The 18,769-nt window shown below is 36.1% G+C and overlaps 1 protein-coding gene across 5 annotated transcripts in view; it reads right to left on the reverse strand.

Annotated features, from left to right (window-relative positions):
- LOC124643349 (ras GTPase-activating protein raskol) overlaps positions 1-18,769 on the reverse strand; it is a 164,034-nt gene that overhangs the window by 82,651 nt on the left and 62,614 nt on the right. For 4 of the 5 annotated variants that reach the window (XM_047182351.1, XM_047182330.1, XM_047182321.1 and 1 more), the window contains exon 4: positions 10,421-10,604. In XM_047182351.1, the coding sequence (XP_047038307.1) occupies positions 10,421-10,604 (184 nt within the window). Of the gene's footprint in view, positions 1-4,717; positions 4,957-10,420; positions 10,605-18,769 lie in introns of those variants that run through there. The other variant, XM_047182396.1, reaches the window with a different exon arrangement.

Raw genomic sequence — 18,769 nt, forward strand, 5'->3', positions numbered from 1 at the left:
TTTTTACTTATTACATTTAAATAAGGAAATGTCAATTTATTGAAATAAGATCAGTTTTGCTTCCTTTAATAAATAAGCTTACAGTATGCCTTGATTACCTCTTGATAAGGTTAATGCTTTCATTTTATTGTGCCTATTAAATTACGATGATTAAACTACTTAAAAGACAAGGGCAATTGAAGTTATTAAAGTAATATTTACTTTACAGTTTCAGTACCTACATTTTGAAGTATAAATACTTCTTTCACTGAATTAAATATAATGACTATAATGACTTTCCTATTAGAAAATCACCTTTATAATTCTAACTAAATTAAACTTTGCTAGTGAAGAGTTTTATCGCTTAATTCATTGACATAAAATGTATATTATAGCATGTATGTATTTATATTTCGGTGATGTAAATACTCGTTCGTCTAGGGATCTGATTTCCAATAGCTAGATACAAAAATAACTCTCAAGTCGAATATTCCATAAACCACGGTATAATTGAATAAAATCCATATGCAATTTTATATCATATACATATTGAAACGTATACTTTAATAATAAAAATGAAAAACATATTATTAAGAAAGCGAATCCATTAACTCTGAACGGATATTGTATAAATAATCTTATAACGACAACATTTGCAGCGGTTCTATCGATAGACCAGCGTTGTCACGGCTTCAGTTTACTGTATTAACTATTACATAATATAACATAATACTCATACATACTATATACTCGTATTTATGAATACAGGATCACTACGGAGACAGTGAGCATTTTTTGGGAATATATTTCGCACACAGGCGTCCATGACAATACGCGCTTCGAATTTGTCGTTTACAAAACCGAGGAAATCATTGATGTTTTTTTTTTTTTTTTTAATTTTTGTTTGCATAACTTGGAAATTAAATCTTTATAGAAACAAACTGATAATAATTTATCTATGATATATGTTTTTTTTTCATTAACGATATTTAGGTATTTGATGATTATTTAGGTATCTTCAAGATATGAAGAAAACTACACGCTGTCTCCGAGGCAGCATACAGCATTATGACAATTAAGCTACTACACTGCGAAAAACCTTGTTCATTTTAATGTCTCAGACTGTGCAAAACAAAAGAATGAATCCGCTTATCTCATAATATAATCTGTTATTCAAATGGTTTATTAAAAAACTCTCATTATTTTTCATGAAGCTGGTCAATTAAAATAAAACCAAGGTTCTTTTAAGAGATCTACGCAAATATTGAAATCGAGAAGATGTCATGCTTCGAAGACTATTATATTTTATACAGATGATAATTTTAAGTACTGCGTCTTACTTACGCCTTCAAGAAAATACGAAAGCTCTGAAGGTATTATGGTAGATTTGAATATTTTATCGCGGTTTCCCAGCTAATGAGTAGCAACGGTTTTCAATGCACCAAGCGACTTTCGCGTACCTCCCTATTAACTGCATTTTCATCGATTAAATGGCTATAACTCGAATCCAATGACCAATCAATCGTTGCTGTCACAACTCATTTAGCATTTATCTATCTCATCAGAAAGTGGGAACGATCACAACACTAATGATTTCCCCTCGCGTGATCGCCGATTATCTGCGTATACGTCTCGATAGAAACTTGCGTATCAAACCAAGAAACGATTAAAGGCCTTATGTGTAACATTTGACAAAAAACACGATCGTTATTTAGTGTTTTATTTTTGTTTGGTTAAACGGTTAGTTTTTAAAATGGGATTTTAGATTAAGAAGGGGTAATTCAAGATGTATTAATGTATCTCATATCTTCTTACAAATTCAGATCAAGGTGCACTTATCAACAATTGTCTATTTTCGATAACCGTCGATATGGCAGATGCTCACATGTTTCGTGATTGTTATTGATAGTGAGATAGCCGTCACAGCAATTCGTAGTCTCGTGAAGACACTACAACGAGTCGGAACGAATCATCCCAGTTACAGTTAATTGCATCACACGTTAGGAAGTAACCATTATAACACTTTTACAATAGGGAGCAGCTACATTACCCGTTGTTCTGATCGAGTTTGACACGAACACCACCGCACGTTATTTTTATGCAATGCTATCATAGTTGTACGTTACATAAACTGAGAAATCGATAATTATGCCGTAATATGTGGTATGTTTAGAATCTAATCATTACACTGGTTCGCGCTAATGTGCTATCTCGGACAATTAGTGACACAGTCATTATGACCATTCTTCTATTTGCTTGGATAACGATGAAGTGTGCAATAAATCTTGAACACGCAATAGAAAATGTCTTGGCCTTGATTTATTTACGACTGTCCATCTTCTTTTTATCAATGAAACAGTAATGAGGTTTGATATGTCCCCTGACGTTGAATTCGACTGCTTATAAAGTCAAATACACGGAATTCCCACTCGCAAATGTGACTCATCGCCACTGTATTTTATCTAAATATCTGCATTTCAATTTTCACTTGCACGTTCCAAGAGCTACTTAGCGGTTGCAAAAAATCATTATCTCAGAAATGCTCAGAATTCTCACGGATTAGTATGGAAAACGCTTTGATCTACATACACTTCTATAGTGGTAATGATAATGACGGTGATGTCTTCTGCATTACCTTTGCGACAACCACTAGGTCATTCTTTTTTCCCAGATATATGAGATGTAATCAGCCTACAGGTAATCTATGGATAGAAGTTGGTCATAGTTCATCAAACTAGAACAGTGTCTTCATCATGGAATGCTATTTTATCCTGGTTATGTTTGTTTCATGCCTAACCTGACCTATTGCAAATAAAATATGATTCACGGAAGTACCACCATATTACAACTTGTCGCATAACGGTTCTAAGATATTTTTGTGTTCATTCGTGTGCAAATATTGATGCTCGTAAAGTACTATATTAGGACTAAATTCCACAACAACTCTAAAACTGTTTATTGTTTTGCGTTCATTTGGCATTTCAGTGATTTAAAAACAGAACAAGAAATGCACCTGGGACTGTCGGTAATAGAAGACCGACAGGAAAAAACAAGGCTTTGTTTGGGTGATTTAAGTTAATTGAAAGAGGGTAAAGCTTATCTGAAAGATGCTGCATTTTCCTGAAAACATTTAGAGGAAAATTCTCTTGGAAAATATAGAGAGCATACTGAGCGTGAATTTCTTGTTGTTATTTTGGCGAAAAGAGAGACCAACTTTATAGCACCTAAGATCTCCAAGCTATTCACATCTACCATTAATGAATACTAATCTTATCTTCTTTTCACAACAATCGCAGGGGCTTGCTACGCTCTCACTTCACAGTTTACTTAGATTGTTGATACTTAGTCTCATGAAGCGTGAAAAAATCCCCTTAGCCTGTAAGTATTACGCGAATCTAATTCTATATTCAATCAATAGTTTAGTACTATAAATCACTTGACTATTTTAATCAGAATACTTCGAAATAGACTTCTCATGCAATGTATGCTACAAATATCCTGGCCTCTACTTAACGGCCCTGCTTTTAACATTGCCGCGTGTTATTATAAACATTATTATATTCAATTAAGACAAGGCAAACTGTGAGAACGTAGTTGACAGACTCCTACGCATGTGTTGCCAGTTGCTCGCGGATGCATATCAATCCTTCTTTTTTATCCAGCCAGCAAGCGTGCGAAGGTTGCATTACAAAAAGGTTTTTTAACACGTTATAGCATTATAGTAGCCTAGTTTTTTGTGGTAAATAAATAAAAGATATTAAGGAAATTGTGTGCTCATCTATATGCGTTATAAGCGTCCGATATAAGGCATATTTATGAGCTCTGTACTTAATATTCATACATTCGAGACGTTTAAGAATGTCTAGATTATCTGCTGGAACCTAGAAGGTCAAATAATGGGATTAATACCTTATTATTATTCTTATCACCTCGTTTATTGACTGTGATACTATGACTGGGGTGACATAAGTCACTTAGAAAAACAATAAGCAAGCATTACAAAAAGAACCTAACTGTAAGCGATATCTTGTAAATATTTTTTTTTATTCTGTAGTTATTATTCCAAAGAGTTCAGAAACCTTTCTGTAACAAAACTTTTCAGCTGTTAACTAGACCGAGTAGGTACCGTTGACATTTTTGCACATATGGCATTTTTTGTGAGAGTAATTAATTCCCATTAGGCAGATAAAGTCGCAAGCCATGCCTAGTGGATATTACGTTAGTAATCATCAATCTACACCCACACGAGTACCTTGAGTAAATAGGAATCTATCAAGAAGGAATAGTTCAAGTACTTTAGTAATTAATTATTGAGCAAAGATAATACATTAATTTGTATAAATTGAATCTTGTGAGAAGTGTTTACTAAAATCTTTTGTGTTTAAGTCTAGATACCCTTTAGAGCCTCCAATTGGAATTTAATGATCTCGGTCAATATACATAATTGTTTTGTCAATAAGCTATTCGATACAATCATTTGAATGTCAATGAGTACCAGATTTTAATGTCTTGACATGAACATAGGAGTACATTGTTTACACTGAATATTTTAAGTCTTACGTTGTATACGACGTCTTTCATTCATAAATTATTTATTTACAAGAAAACTGTTTAAGAGATATGCTATGTTAAGGTAAAGCACATTACAGCTTAACTAGGTATGAACTACATGCCGTTATCGTAATGTGCGAAAATCAAAACCAGCATCTTACGAATGTTTGCTTAGAACAACAGAAACCTTATGACGAGCTAATTCCATAACAGCTGATCGTATCACAAAACAAAACACACTCGCACTACACATTCATGAGATTTGGCATAACTTTCAATTTCCACGCACTGAACTATACTTTCAATCACAAAAGCAATGTGTGCGATGAAAATTTTTTTAAGAAGAAAATCGCGCCCGATTGTTTTCGAAGTTTGAAAATCCGATCGGTGATTCGGTGGCCAAGTGTGCCGAGTCGGAAGCGGCGACGCACACTGGCGCGGACGCCGAGCACGCCTCGCGTCTGCCGCCATTGACTCAGAGAAAAGTAGGGGCGTCACTCACAATAAGCGTATATAATTTTCCGCTTGTTAACAATTAAAATCCCGACCGCTAGCACCGCGCACACGATTTTTCAGCGAAATGACTCTATTGTCATAAGCACGCCGCAGAGAAAGCACATAATTATGGCTAATTGTGGTCTTTAATAATTACGTTTGTTTACTTTCCTTTATTTTTATATGTACTGCTAAATATTTCACACAGCCATTAAGCATAATTATATGCGTTTTTATGAAGTCTCTATTTAATATTTCATTTCACACCTATTCTTTAGATTAGAAAGATAAATTCTTGAGATATCGGTTTTAACAACAGCGGCTGAGTTGTGGCAACCCTAACAATGCAGCACGCAGAGACAATAGACAGTAGCTATATCAGTTCGCTGTCACCGGCTGATATCAACGGACACTGGAAATGCATCGCATCCAATATTGGAAATATTATGATGAATCACTTTAGTGTCGCTGCATCCAAAAACACCGCGAGCTATATTTGGCAGGGTGGCAGGATGCTGACTGCATGTTTCGGTACCTGACACTTTACGATCGAATTAAATTGTGCATCGACATGCAATGTGTTTTTGTCATCAATTCTTTCTACCAATCGACCACTCGTTTCTTCGTAACTACAGTTTGTTTATGTGTTATTACTATTATAGTTCGGCCATTCAGAGAATGCGTTCCTGACACGTCGCGATTGAACTGACGACGTAACTACATTCATTGATTATTGATATAATAATGTTGTTTTAATGCTCCTCAATTGTTAAAACGGTAAACAACCAGCAAAAATATTTTTATCGTAACTGCAACGCCATTGCAAAGTTACGTCGTCAGTTCAATCGCGACGTGTCAGGAACGCATTCTCTGAATGGCCGAACTATAATTTTGCGGTTTGTACTAACATATTGTCATTAATTCCTCAGATAACCAACCGGAAAATCGAGTTCGCAACCTTCAGAGTATTGCGAACATTACGAACATTTAAAAATAGACTAGTCTCTGTATTAGTTACAATAGATATTTCCATGGTCTTAGGGCAAAGTTAAGGTAACAAATGCTTATAAATATTGATGGTTAAGTGTGCGGTGCCTTGTAGAGTGGCACATGAATCACGCATTGTTACACACAGACACACATGCATGGAGTATAGACAACTGAGCTGTAATCCTTTCATGAAAGTTCAATAACGTCTGGCGCTGAGGACGCACCTTTTAAGGGGAATGTTTCGTTCGAGTTTATAATCCGTGACCACTTAAGAATATTGTGATTGATTTATTTCGAAATAGAGCAATCTGTTATGTTTTTAAGACCTACTTTGGTAACACAAGCAGATCGCTTATAATCTGAAGACAAACCTATTTGAAACTTTTGGAAATCACACTTGCCTCGTCGCAAATTCTTCTCTGCCAAAGCGCGCAAGTTCCTATATTTTATTGGGTTTAGTTCTGTCATACAGTCTACGACATCCAACTTCTAACTACATTCACTAGTGGTGGGTATACTGGTAACTCAATAACAGGTTGATCATAAAATATGAGTGGGTAATACCTTTTTAAATTGAGCCATAGAACTGGGCTATATTAAAACGACCTCTCACCGCCCAGCCAGCCGCTAAGTGTAGCTAATATTATTATATACTTCACGCCAATATGAACAGGTGTAAGAAATAACTAGATTTTATATTACAATGGAAAAGAAAATGATAATATGGCTTCATGCACCCAACTGATATGGAGAAAAACCATTGAGCCATCTATTATCATGCACTCAATAAATTGTTTTTTACCGGTGTAAAAAAAAAACATTTGTTGTTATTATTTCTTGTTACTATATTGTCCGCGGATTGTAAGTACTGTTTACAGACCATTTTCCTGTTTAATATGAATCTGTCGTAAACAAATATGAAGTAACACAATAGGTGTCTGTTAATTGCTTCGGTGACCTCCGTCGACTCACAAATATAATCTTTATTGTTACAGAAAATTACAGAAAATATTACTTAATTTATTCCAACTTACCTCCTAAGGTATACATTTAACGTTCCAAAGTTTTTACTGAACATTCCGGCAACATTTTTAGCTTGTGATTTACGGCCTTATAAATACTGAGTGGTCGGCAGCAAAACCTGAATTTTCTTGTTCAGTACTTTCGTAACACGGGTAGTTAAAGGCTTGATCGAATAACCGATCAGATCTAATATGGAATCAGTTTTGGTTCGGAAACCTGCCGGTCCTTATACACAAACAATGTACGTATAACAATTAATATTCAGGACAGGCGTCAGTTCATAGGAACCGATGTGTAAGCCGCCTTACTTCCCTATGAAACCTACTGAGTCACGCTAAATTTTATTTAGTAAAACAAGGCATCGACCTCGTTATTTCAGAATATGGTTAATAAAAGTTTTTATGTTGGTACCTTCTGAGTCAGATGTCGGACCTAAATATGATTAGCAATACAGTTACAATATTAAGAAATGTAACAAAAGAATTTTGTTGAAAGTTGATGACTCTGAACAATATTTTTTAAGTCATGTAAATGGCTAAAAACTATAAACACATAAAATGTTATTAAAATAATTACATTCTGCTAGGTAATTAGTAGTTAATTGAACAGGTCTTGAGTCAAGGTCCTCATTAATTGTAGTAATACCTCCCCAATGACACCGACATACACAAATAATATATCTAAGCGAACTCGATAAAAGTGTCAAACAAACAAATTTTCCTTAGTCAGGAAGTTACCAAAAAGGGTAACAAATTACAGTAAAAGATCAATGGTTTTTTCCACGTTAAGTGCTCAGGCGGTCTCGGTTACTTTTCTGAGCCACCAAAAATATTACGGGCAGATAAATAAAAAAGTTTAGACTCTGGTTCCAAATTAGAATTTTCGTTTTAACCGTTGCTAACGTCCGCTATTTTGGAGTTGTCAATCGGCCCCGTGTTCGTTTACTGACAAACTTCTTGTCGCGCAACGGGTTAAACACCCGGTAGTTTCGTTTAACTTCTTCGAAACGAAATAATTATGAAAGCTGAAAACTGATGGGTGGCGCATTTGTATTGCAGTGTTGCGTTCTATTTTAAGTGTGGGCATCAAAGAACATGCTTCCAGGAAATGTTTCTTCGTCCAACAACAATTAAAACGTAGGTACCTATAAATTCCGAAATAACATGTAAATAGTACGAACTACATATCGATATAAGCAATGTTTCCCTGGCGTCGCTTAGCCGCTATTGTCGAGGCCCAACATTCCCGATTAGAACTTCATAGTTCACGACAGAAATAGCAAAATAACTTGACGTTTCCTATCGTATTCCTTTTGTCCAATTAGTAAAACAATATTTACAGTCATTTAAAACTTCTTATAAATATGCCACCTACAAAATAGATGATTTTTAGGGCAATATATTATACGTAATGTTGTGCGATTACCATCACTTAGAAAATATTGGCGATGTTTTGTTTATGTCACTGGGCGTTCCCACATCCGTTGTTCAGCAATAAATGTTTGTTACATATTCGAAGAAGCCTTTATTCCGACAGTAATTAGGACATGCGATATGACCAGTATGACTAATCTGACTGACTTCATATCTATTTATTAATTTCAAATTATATCCCTGTTTTAGCGAGATCAAATAATTGCACCTTAAGTTCAATAATCAAATAAAACCTAAAACTACCTAAAACCTATCCGGATAGAACTCCACAAATTTCCTACCCTATTCCTATTCCCTATTCATTTCATATACCTTTTCCCATAAACATAAAGATTATTTTGCAAAAAATGCAAGTGCATGGGAAAGCTGCGATTCACTACCCAAATACGTATTGATTGGTTTTAATGTTCCGAGGGGATGCCGACTCGCTAGATTACGCTGTCTGCATCCATCGATCCATTGTTTGTAACATTAGCCACACAGAAGTTCCTAACAGTAAAAAACTAATTAGCATACAGAACTCTAAGCTACCAAATTCAACCCTACTTCTAGTTCCGTGCTACGGCCAGATAAAATCAAGTGCCGTATTTGCGTACAGAGTGGGAGATTGATCGCTGCAGGGTCAGCACACGAGGTAAGGGACCGATGTCAATTAAAAACGGCCGGGCCGTAATTGTGCCCATTTTAGCTCGATTGCGCCAGACTGGCGAAGGGACGGGAGAACCGTCGCGTGTCCAAATGCGATAGTGTTGAGCAGTGAAAACATAAGTTTCGATTATGCTACTTACATAATTTATTAAGTGTGGTCTAGTTTTTAGTGGTTAACAATCGGATTTATTTATGTTTTGGCATCGTTCCAATTACTTCGATACCTATGCATATACATAACTTTCTCAAACGATTGTCTATCAGGGCAGTTCTCGTCTGAACGTAATCTTCCAACACACGCATTTAACCCTTTCTATAGCTTATTAAAGTTGGATCGTGCCCCGATACGTCAAGGCATCACGCACGCCTTTAGAGACCAAACTCACAAAACAAAAACGTATTTTTAAGGAGCATTAAAAAAGAAGAGACAACACTAATGACAAAAAAAAACCCGATCACAACACAACGAAGATAAGGAATTCATTAAAGAAGCTAATATTCTAACTAATTTCGGGAGTAATAAAAACTGTAACAAGTATGCAGCAGGGCCGTGAAACATTTGGTCACAATCGATTGGTGATGGTGCGCCCGCGTCACGGTGTGCGCCCTTCTTGTGTCACTGCACCAAAACGTCACTTTATCCCAAAATTAATCAAGTGAAAACTTATTCTGTATGAGTAATGTCCCATTTTCCGTGTAAGTTGTAAAGTTGGCTTTATAGTTCCGCGGAAACTCATGAGTAAGTGCTTTTATTAATTTGTTCTACTTTCCGTAATTACAGTTTCCTGAAAGTTCAGAAACGTAGAAAGCTTGTATGTTACAAATGCATTTATCTAAATAGTTACGTAATTTTTTATTGGTTTTCAGTACATGCTACCCTAATGTAATTAGATAGCTATTAGTAATTACTAACAGCAGGAAAGAAACCACATTTGTTTTCTTATACTTAGTAGGCATAGTTATAAATCAATTAATTGAAATGTAACGACTACTACGATCTCTTTTATATTAATTGAATTCCTATATCAACACTTTTACGTGTATAATAACAGTCATTCTTTTAGTCTCAAAGTTCATTATCAAAATTTGAACTATTCTTCCAAACAAATCTGTATTTCAAAGAGTTCCTGCACAGCAACTTTCTAAGTAATGTAGCGCCATCTGTTGTTTAACACCGTAAAACATTACAGCGCCATCTAGCGGCGAGTAGCGACAATACAATGAACGTCACTCAAACTTGGTACTATATAAGTTTTACTATTCCCCACTAGATGGCGCTAATGTAAAGAAAATGTATTGACCTTGTGCGGGCATCGCCCGTAATGAAACTGCATCTTCTTCAATTTCTTCTTCTGCTTCTTCCTCTGTGATTGACGGTGGTGCAGCCCAACACCGTAGTCTTACGCCAGCGTTACCAACGTTTGCTCCGTTGTCAAGCCTCACACGAGGAAGACTTCTCGATGAGTATTCTCCATTATTGTTGGTCTGGTGAACAAAAATATTTTCGATTAGATATTTGTCGACAATTTTAATTATTTATCTCGCTTCCATATTATTTTATGGGAAAAACAGATAGCCCAGCACGAATTTATAAGTTCCAAATTTTCACACATGGCGCTAGTAAAATTCGGGCTGAGCGCTCTGCTACTGGAATCAACTAACTTGGCTATATGCAAATGAAGCTAAAATAAAGCAATAAAATAAAGGAAGTAACTGCCATTAACGAACACGACACGACATCTACTGCTAAAATTAAGCTAATCAAACACATTGCAACCAAATAAAAACGGATGCGATTCGGAATCGGGTGCAACCAAAACGTATTTATAAGTCGAAAGGTTTGTAATCATACACAGCCGTCGAATGAACGCCTCACATTTACTTGGTAGGCACGAAGTGGCAGCTGCTTACTGATAATGATACGTTATGTAGAATAAATACTGATTTAAATAAGGTAATGTTGTGAAAGGGATTTGTAAATCAAGCTTAGTAGCTTAAAGAGCTTATCGGTGCTGTGTGTGAGTATGTAAGTACATTGTAGGTACCTAAGATGGAACAAAAATAAATTCATGAATAGTCAAAAGATTAACGCCAATTGCGAAGGAAATGCTTCTTTACAATACCTTTACTTTACCTATAATTTTACAAAAAATCCATAAAATGTAGGTACGTATTTACAAGTCGTTGTAGATAGTGGCATTTTTAAAGATTTGCCGACTAAAAACAAAAAATAAATACCTATGTAAAATCCAATTAAAATAAAAGGTCTTTGAACACTTTATATAGTGATGTCAAAATTGTCAAAACATTGACTTTTCAAATGCCAATTCAATACGCGGATCTTTACGAATAAAAAAAGTTTTAACTGTGTGTGTTCCTGAGGATGTCACCAGTCCGATAAAGTACATTCAAATGGTAGTGAGTAACTGACTGACATCCCGTCTTTGCTTAGCATTATCTCGTTTTTTTGCCAAGTTATTTTAGGAGATCCTGCCTTACTGCCGTACGATACGACGATACGAGTAACGATGAGTTTCGCGTAAGTCACAGTGAATGAAACTGTGATATAGCCGTTTATGGTAATGTGATGGTTTTTAAGTTGGAAAAGGAGTATAGGAAAGAAAGATGGATGACGAAAGATAACATCTGCTTGTTCCCGTGATAACGTCTTAAGTTCGTTTGAGTATTCCTCGTTTATTTTCGCTATCAGGATAAATGCTTTAAAATTATGTAAAAGGGCGACTCCTCAGAACGAAGCTAGTGGCAAGTAATACAATTTGATGATTACCCTAACAGTAGTTTAATAGTAGTTAGCGCTACCTTCTACGATTAGACAACGGTATCTCAAAACTACATTCACCTGATCGCACTTAACGCATGTTTACTTATACTTATTAATACAACGCAAACTAATTGAAAGGTTTTGATTATAATTACACGTGTTTATTTGAGACACGTACGCCGAAGTCAACGCAAGTGTTGTTATGAATAACCGCAGGCTCAACGTACGACAATTAATTATCTAATTAAGTGCTTGTATTGGTATAATTTGCTGGTACATGCAAGCTATAATGCTGGGTAATATAAAAGTAATTAGGTACAATGTAGGTGAGCCAATCGCCATCAGGTATCGTGGGAAACACGACTACACTATTTTACTCGGTACCGGATTATTTCGACGCCATATACGGATCCTTTAGATTGGAGATCATCTCACCCAGTGAGATAGTACGGTACACTTTACTGAGAAATGCTTACAAAAGTTCAAGATGATTGGATTAATTACAAAGTTGTTACCGTTGAAGAACAGTGTTGTGGTGTTAGATAACAAGATTTGTAACACCGTGTGGGAAAGTTTTAATGAGGCTCCGGTATTCTGATTGCGATAAGTAGATTAGAGTTTGGTTAAAGCAAAGAATAGACACGTGACTTGTCAATTTGACGGTGTCCAGCTAAAGATCTTTGAGTGCATTTTGTATCTTTCTGTGAGTTATTCTCCAATAATTAATGTGATCAAGCACGACTCGCGCATCCATCCATTAATTATTGCGTAACTAGAATTCCTCTTCATACAATGCAGTTTATTAATCACCAACCGCACGTCATTAATACAGCCTGCACAACAAACTAGGTAACTATAGAAAAAAGGTCACAATGCTTCCACGGCGTAACATAATATTGCACAATATCGGTACATAATGTGTGTAACTATGTATTGAATAAATGCCATACAATGGAGGTGTAACACCCGAGCTCGGAAGAATCCGAAGCACGCATTATTTCCCATTATTCCTGAGTATGACATACCGCGTCATGTGAACGGAGTGAATACTTGGAGCGTGACGATTGATCGCCACTTGATACTAAGTCACTCTAACGTCCTTGTGGTACCTCTCTAATGATACGTAGATACGAACTGATCACTTGTTCACATTTAAACGTGTAAGTACCTATTTAGTTTTATAGTAATATCTGAAGTTAATGCTAGATTTTGAAATGGTAAAATGGAGTTATTAACGTCGATGATCGGACTTGGAGAAGATTCTATTTCGAAATTTTACGAATCAAAAAAGCAAAATCTTTCTTTATGCAATCATCAGAACAAGCTAGATATCCGATAGCATCGAAACTCCGTGGGAAATTGCATTTAATTAACTTGTCTGTATTTGTATCACATAGAGACACTATCTCGCGACAGTATCACCTTTCGCAGCCACTGACAGAAATAACATTTCCCAGTGTCATGATAACGGTCGAATGTTGAAAAGTTGTTGGCGACAGCCCTAGGGATGACCACAACTTTACAGTCGATGTCCATTTTCCTTTGTCGACACTTACAGCTGGCGTAGGCAGATAAGTAGCCGATCTTATTACACGTCAACATACATTAGGCATTTAATTAAGTCATAAACTTGTAGGCCTTAAAACAAACAGGTTTGAATACACCCGCTTTCTTTACTGCAGTAGCAGTGTTTAACTCCCACTTATGACTGTGGCCGTATTATTGTTTAGTCTGACAACATGTGTCGTAAATACGGAGAGATAGACACAACACGATATTGACAAACAGTGACACAGAAGCTCAAATACGGTTTAACATTCCTGAACTGAGCTTTCACTTTAAATATTGTTTCGACCAAGACTTTTAGGTACATAGTGTAGGACTTTTAGGTACATAGTACTTTTAGGTACACAGTAGGTATGTAGTGTAAGTTAAATTCGTGTACGGATCATAAAGATCGTTGCAGGGTATTGTATCCGCAATTGACGAGTATGCATGAGTAATTAAACGCTAGTAGCAGATTAATGAACGTGGTCGAAGCTAATGGATGATGCAGACAAGGACAGATTAAAGTAGGACACTTGGAATTTGATCCATCTGCGGGACGCGATCGGTATAAGAAGTTGCAATCGATATTTCTAGGAATAAAAAATATATTTTTGTTTCTAAATAAGAATTACCATCGCTCATTTGGTATATAAAACCTTATAAATATCGGATTTATTATCACCGAAAATATTTCTTCAACTTAGGATCAATTAATTTAATATTATTAAAAATCGAGATTGAATTCCAGCAAATGAGTGGCGCAATTAAAACCTTTGTTCAGGAAACTTATCACGAACATTAAGTCATTGAGTACGGAAGGCACATACCCTCATAGCCACACGTACATATGTACAGACTAGCATACAGTTTCAACAAGTTATCGGCTGTACCGCTTCTCCCGTTAGTTAGAATCTAGGTTCAAATAGAATGATAAATAGCTTTACCAGTTAAAAGTCTGTGTTCCCTCACTGATGAGAGAAAACAAGGCTTGATGTTCAAAGCGAGCGGGTCGTCAAAAGGCTAATAAAAAGTGAACGAGCAATAATTCACGATGTTCAGATGTTCAGCAAGTTAAATGTGACCTAATTAGGACAGGAGCTTCCTTGAGTCGAGGAGACGAGTCAAGGAGTTTAAGCCCGTGTTGATATTCCACTTATAATTGAGTTGGGAATTTATGAAGATGCTCATCGTGTGATGTTTGTTTGACTGCTTGGATAAAATCATCTCCGTATGGATTTAGATAATTGTTTTGTGAAAATCCAAGTCCTATGAATTTTCAGTTCTGGTAAATTATTTTATTTTTAACTTACACTGTGAAGCCGTTTGATGCATTTTCGTAGAAGAAAAAGTGATTGATTAGTGAAAATATTTTCGCCAGTAGTAATATACTTAGCATGTCTTACCGTTTGAAGCAAGTTTAATAAAATTTTCCTCTACAACATAAATAACTTTGTTCTTTGATATTTTTTAAAGTTATTGGCCATTTACACTAAAAATAACCATAAAGCAAAACCTCGAGCAAACTATTAACTCCACCATACAATATTCTGTACCACACACGCAATGAGATCTAGGGTACGTAATGTATGACATGTAACACAAACCGTCGGACATTGCACCTCGTAATGGACACCTAAAAATAGGCCAGAGAAAGCTATATGAAATTAGAAACGTGGCGAGAGCAGCCCTTTGAAATGTTCATGTTTAATTGTAGAGGCTTTCAATTAGCTTTGATTAAGCAAATGTTAGCGTGATTGATTTCATAAATTGTAATAATTAGGCATATCATTGTCTTCTTCTTGTCGGACTTTCAGGCTAGTTTTATTTTACTTGAGAATAGTAAGTACTCCAGTTACAGTGGCAGGCAATCTTTATGCAATATTTACGTGGACTACGTAGTCACAAAATTATTGATTGATTGATTGGGGTAAGCAAAGCTTCAACTTGTGGATTAAATATTTATTTTGTAATTGTTTATTTCGCAAATACATTCTAATAGAAACGAATGAATATAAACTACATCTTCATCTCTAAAGGCGAATTGTCGGAAACTATAAACTGCAGGTAAATAAAAAAAATTGCGCAGCCAATAAAATTTGTAAAGTTGTATATGTTTAAATAATATTTTGCGTTACATTTACGTAATTAAACTTTGCACGTAAACAACATTATGCGAGTAATGTATAATTTATTCTTGTTGTATTTAAAATTTTACTAGCGACCGATATGATTTAATAACCATACATTAGACGAGATAAATAACCGTATTTAGTAAACTGCGAGTGAGTATCTACTACATCGTGGTCAAGGAACACTACTAAGGGTGCGTCCACATCTGGCGAATGCGCCGCGAATGCGCAGCACGCGAGCCGATCGCGAGCTGTCCGCGAGCTGCGCGCGTGCAGTCACTGCAATAGTTCGGTGCGCCTCTTTAGCGCAACTCACGCAAGGCTCGTATAGAGCGCGCGAGCGGCGCGCGATCTGCGCGCAATCAGTTCTCGCCCTTACAGTTCCGTATATTGGCTCAGTACTATCGAAGATGGCAGACGTCGCGCGCCGCCTGCGCGCCGCTCGCGTGCGGCGCTTAGGTCGCGCGCGAGCTGCGCGCGGGCGGCGCAGAAGCGGCGCACGAACAAAAATGCACGCGCGCAGCTCGCGAACAGCTCGCGATCGGCTCGCGTGCTGCGCATTCGCGGCGCATTCGCCAGATGTGGACGCACCCTACATTTACTTATTTCAATAACCTCTTGAACTCAAGCAATAAATTATATTTTACTTAAATTGATAAGTCGTAAAATAACCATCAACGTTACTTCACACCTGTACGTAGATCTTCAATGTGTTCATCATCATCTGCCTAGCCTTTTCCTCACACCTAACTGGGTTAACTGGGTTGTTTCCTCAACCCAGTTACTCGGGCAACCCAATACCCCTAGATAAGACAGGTTGTCGGACTTACCTTCAATACATTGTAAAGAATATTAAATGTGCAAGAAAAGTTAATATTTTTAAATAAGTACTTACTGAAACTCTTCAAAGACCATAATTTCTGAACAATAAACATCCAACTATGTAACACAACTTATAGCTGTATAGACCATTCCAAAGTATTTAACTATTTATCATACCTTTATGAGTTTCAAAAAGTTTTACACAGGTTCCTATGTAAGAAGTAATAAACACTATTTATCTAAAATCCATAAAATAAAGTAATTAAATATTTATCATACATTTTATTAAGAAGACCTCTTACTATATTTGAACTTTATAGCACTTAGACGCCATTCTCAGATGTACCAGGATTACATGAGGGGAGAGAGGCTATTTCTGAAAAAGGCCGTCATGTAACAGTGTGTAAGTATAAAGTAACAAAACTACTACAAGACTTTTCTCATTATGACACGAAAAAATTAAGTTTCTTGTACTTCAACATCTAGTAAAACAGAAAAACCAACTAGAGAACCCTATTTTATGCCTACAACCAGTGTGAAGAAAGTAAAACCGTATGTTTTGTTAAAAATTCACAGTGTAAACTAAGTAGTCTACACTCGCAGCAAAAGCTTACCACTGAAGGGACACCTCCATACAAATCCTTTTAAACACAAGTCCAGTAGAAAATACAAAATTCCTTGACATAAAGCCCTTCACACATCGGCGAGTGTCGCGACGATATGCAAACTACGACGGACGGACGACGAGACTACAATGTACCTACGGACCGTGTATTCATTGCATAACATGCACGTGCGCTTACGATTGAAGGCATCGGTAATATATTGGATGCCGATGTATACGTCTATTGACGAGGAAACCAGACAGAATTGTGAAGAAGATGTTATTTGTAATGAACAGATTTTTATAGAGTTGAGCTTTTGCTGTTGTTTTTTTTTTTTTGCTATATCTCTTTTTAGATATTCCGGAAAATCTGCCAGAAAATGATGTCGTGTTCCAAATTTTGTATTCTTAAGCAAATACGCCACTCAAAACCATTATTGCACCACCATTAAATTCTAGAATGACTCTAACTTTAGCTTTTCAAACATCATTCTTATTACATAGTTATACGAATAAATAAAATCTAAAACATTCAATGAATACGAATCTGCCGATATATTTACTCAAACTAACCTCTACCGGTTTAACATGACGACATTAGCGAAGAATTTTAAAATTGCCTTTATTATTAACTTCCCAATCACTTATTATGTACCGATGTATCTGTATTATTACCAAAAATGTTTCAAAATGTTAGAAAAAATATATTACGTGAGCCAAATTCGCCGCGGTCAATCAATCATTGACTACCGCACGTAATTAGTTTAGTACAGGACGATTTAAATAAATTACCGAGTTCCTGTAGCTTGAGATTATTTATTTAAATAGGATTCATGTTAGATTACGAGTAGATAGATTTTTTCCATTACACTATTTACAAGACCATCACACAACTTCTCTGACAACATATCGTGTAGGAATTAATGTTAGTCTATAATCAAGTTGAAAAATAACATAAAGGAAATGGCTATTTTAGTCTAAGCCTCGCACAATATCAAAACACAGTTGTTAATCTCTGTACCCGACGGAATACATAAATAGCTCAGACTGGCGCACCAGCAATAATTGAGAGCGTTTGTTATTCGATATTCAAGGGACAAGTGAGTCTACGCGACTGTACCAGACCATTACCGCTGTGCCCACAATTCACACCACTCGTTGTTTTATTAGCAATCAAACTAGTCCCTGTCTAGCTTTACTTATTAACTTGGACTCACTTTAAACAAAACACTAACGAAAAACAAATGAAAAATGACACTACGTTGATTTTCCAATTATTGTTTTAATTTAAAGGTTCGTTTGTTTGCAGTTCAGAACAATAACAAGTCAGTTGAATAGGCTTTGTTGCATTAAGTCCAATGTGATATCTATTCTACTGTGTACTACACGGTTAAAACGTATTATAGTTCGGCCATTCAGAGAATGCGTTCCTGACACGTCGCGATTGAACTGACGACGTAACTACATTCATTGATTATTGATATAATAATGTTGTTTTAATGCTCCTCAATTGTTAAAACGGTAAACAACCAGCAAAAATATTTTTATCGTAACTGCAACGCCATTGCAAAGTTACGTCGTCAGTTCAATCGCGACGTGTCAGGAACGCATTCTCTGAATGGCCGAACTATAACAATAAACACGACAGCAATCAAGCGTACATTCGAAATTCATTATTTTTTTATGAACGTTAAGCCTGCTATTATTCTTAGGTCCACATAATAGTTTTAAAAGCAATATTTCATCCTTGGAACATTTTTTTAAT

Source organism: Helicoverpa zea, chromosome 2 (assembly GCF_022581195.2).
Source record: "Helicoverpa zea isolate HzStark_Cry1AcR chromosome 2, ilHelZeax1.1, whole genome shotgun sequence".
Classification (NCBI taxonomy): domain Eukaryota; kingdom Metazoa; phylum Arthropoda; class Insecta; order Lepidoptera; family Noctuidae; genus Helicoverpa; species Helicoverpa zea.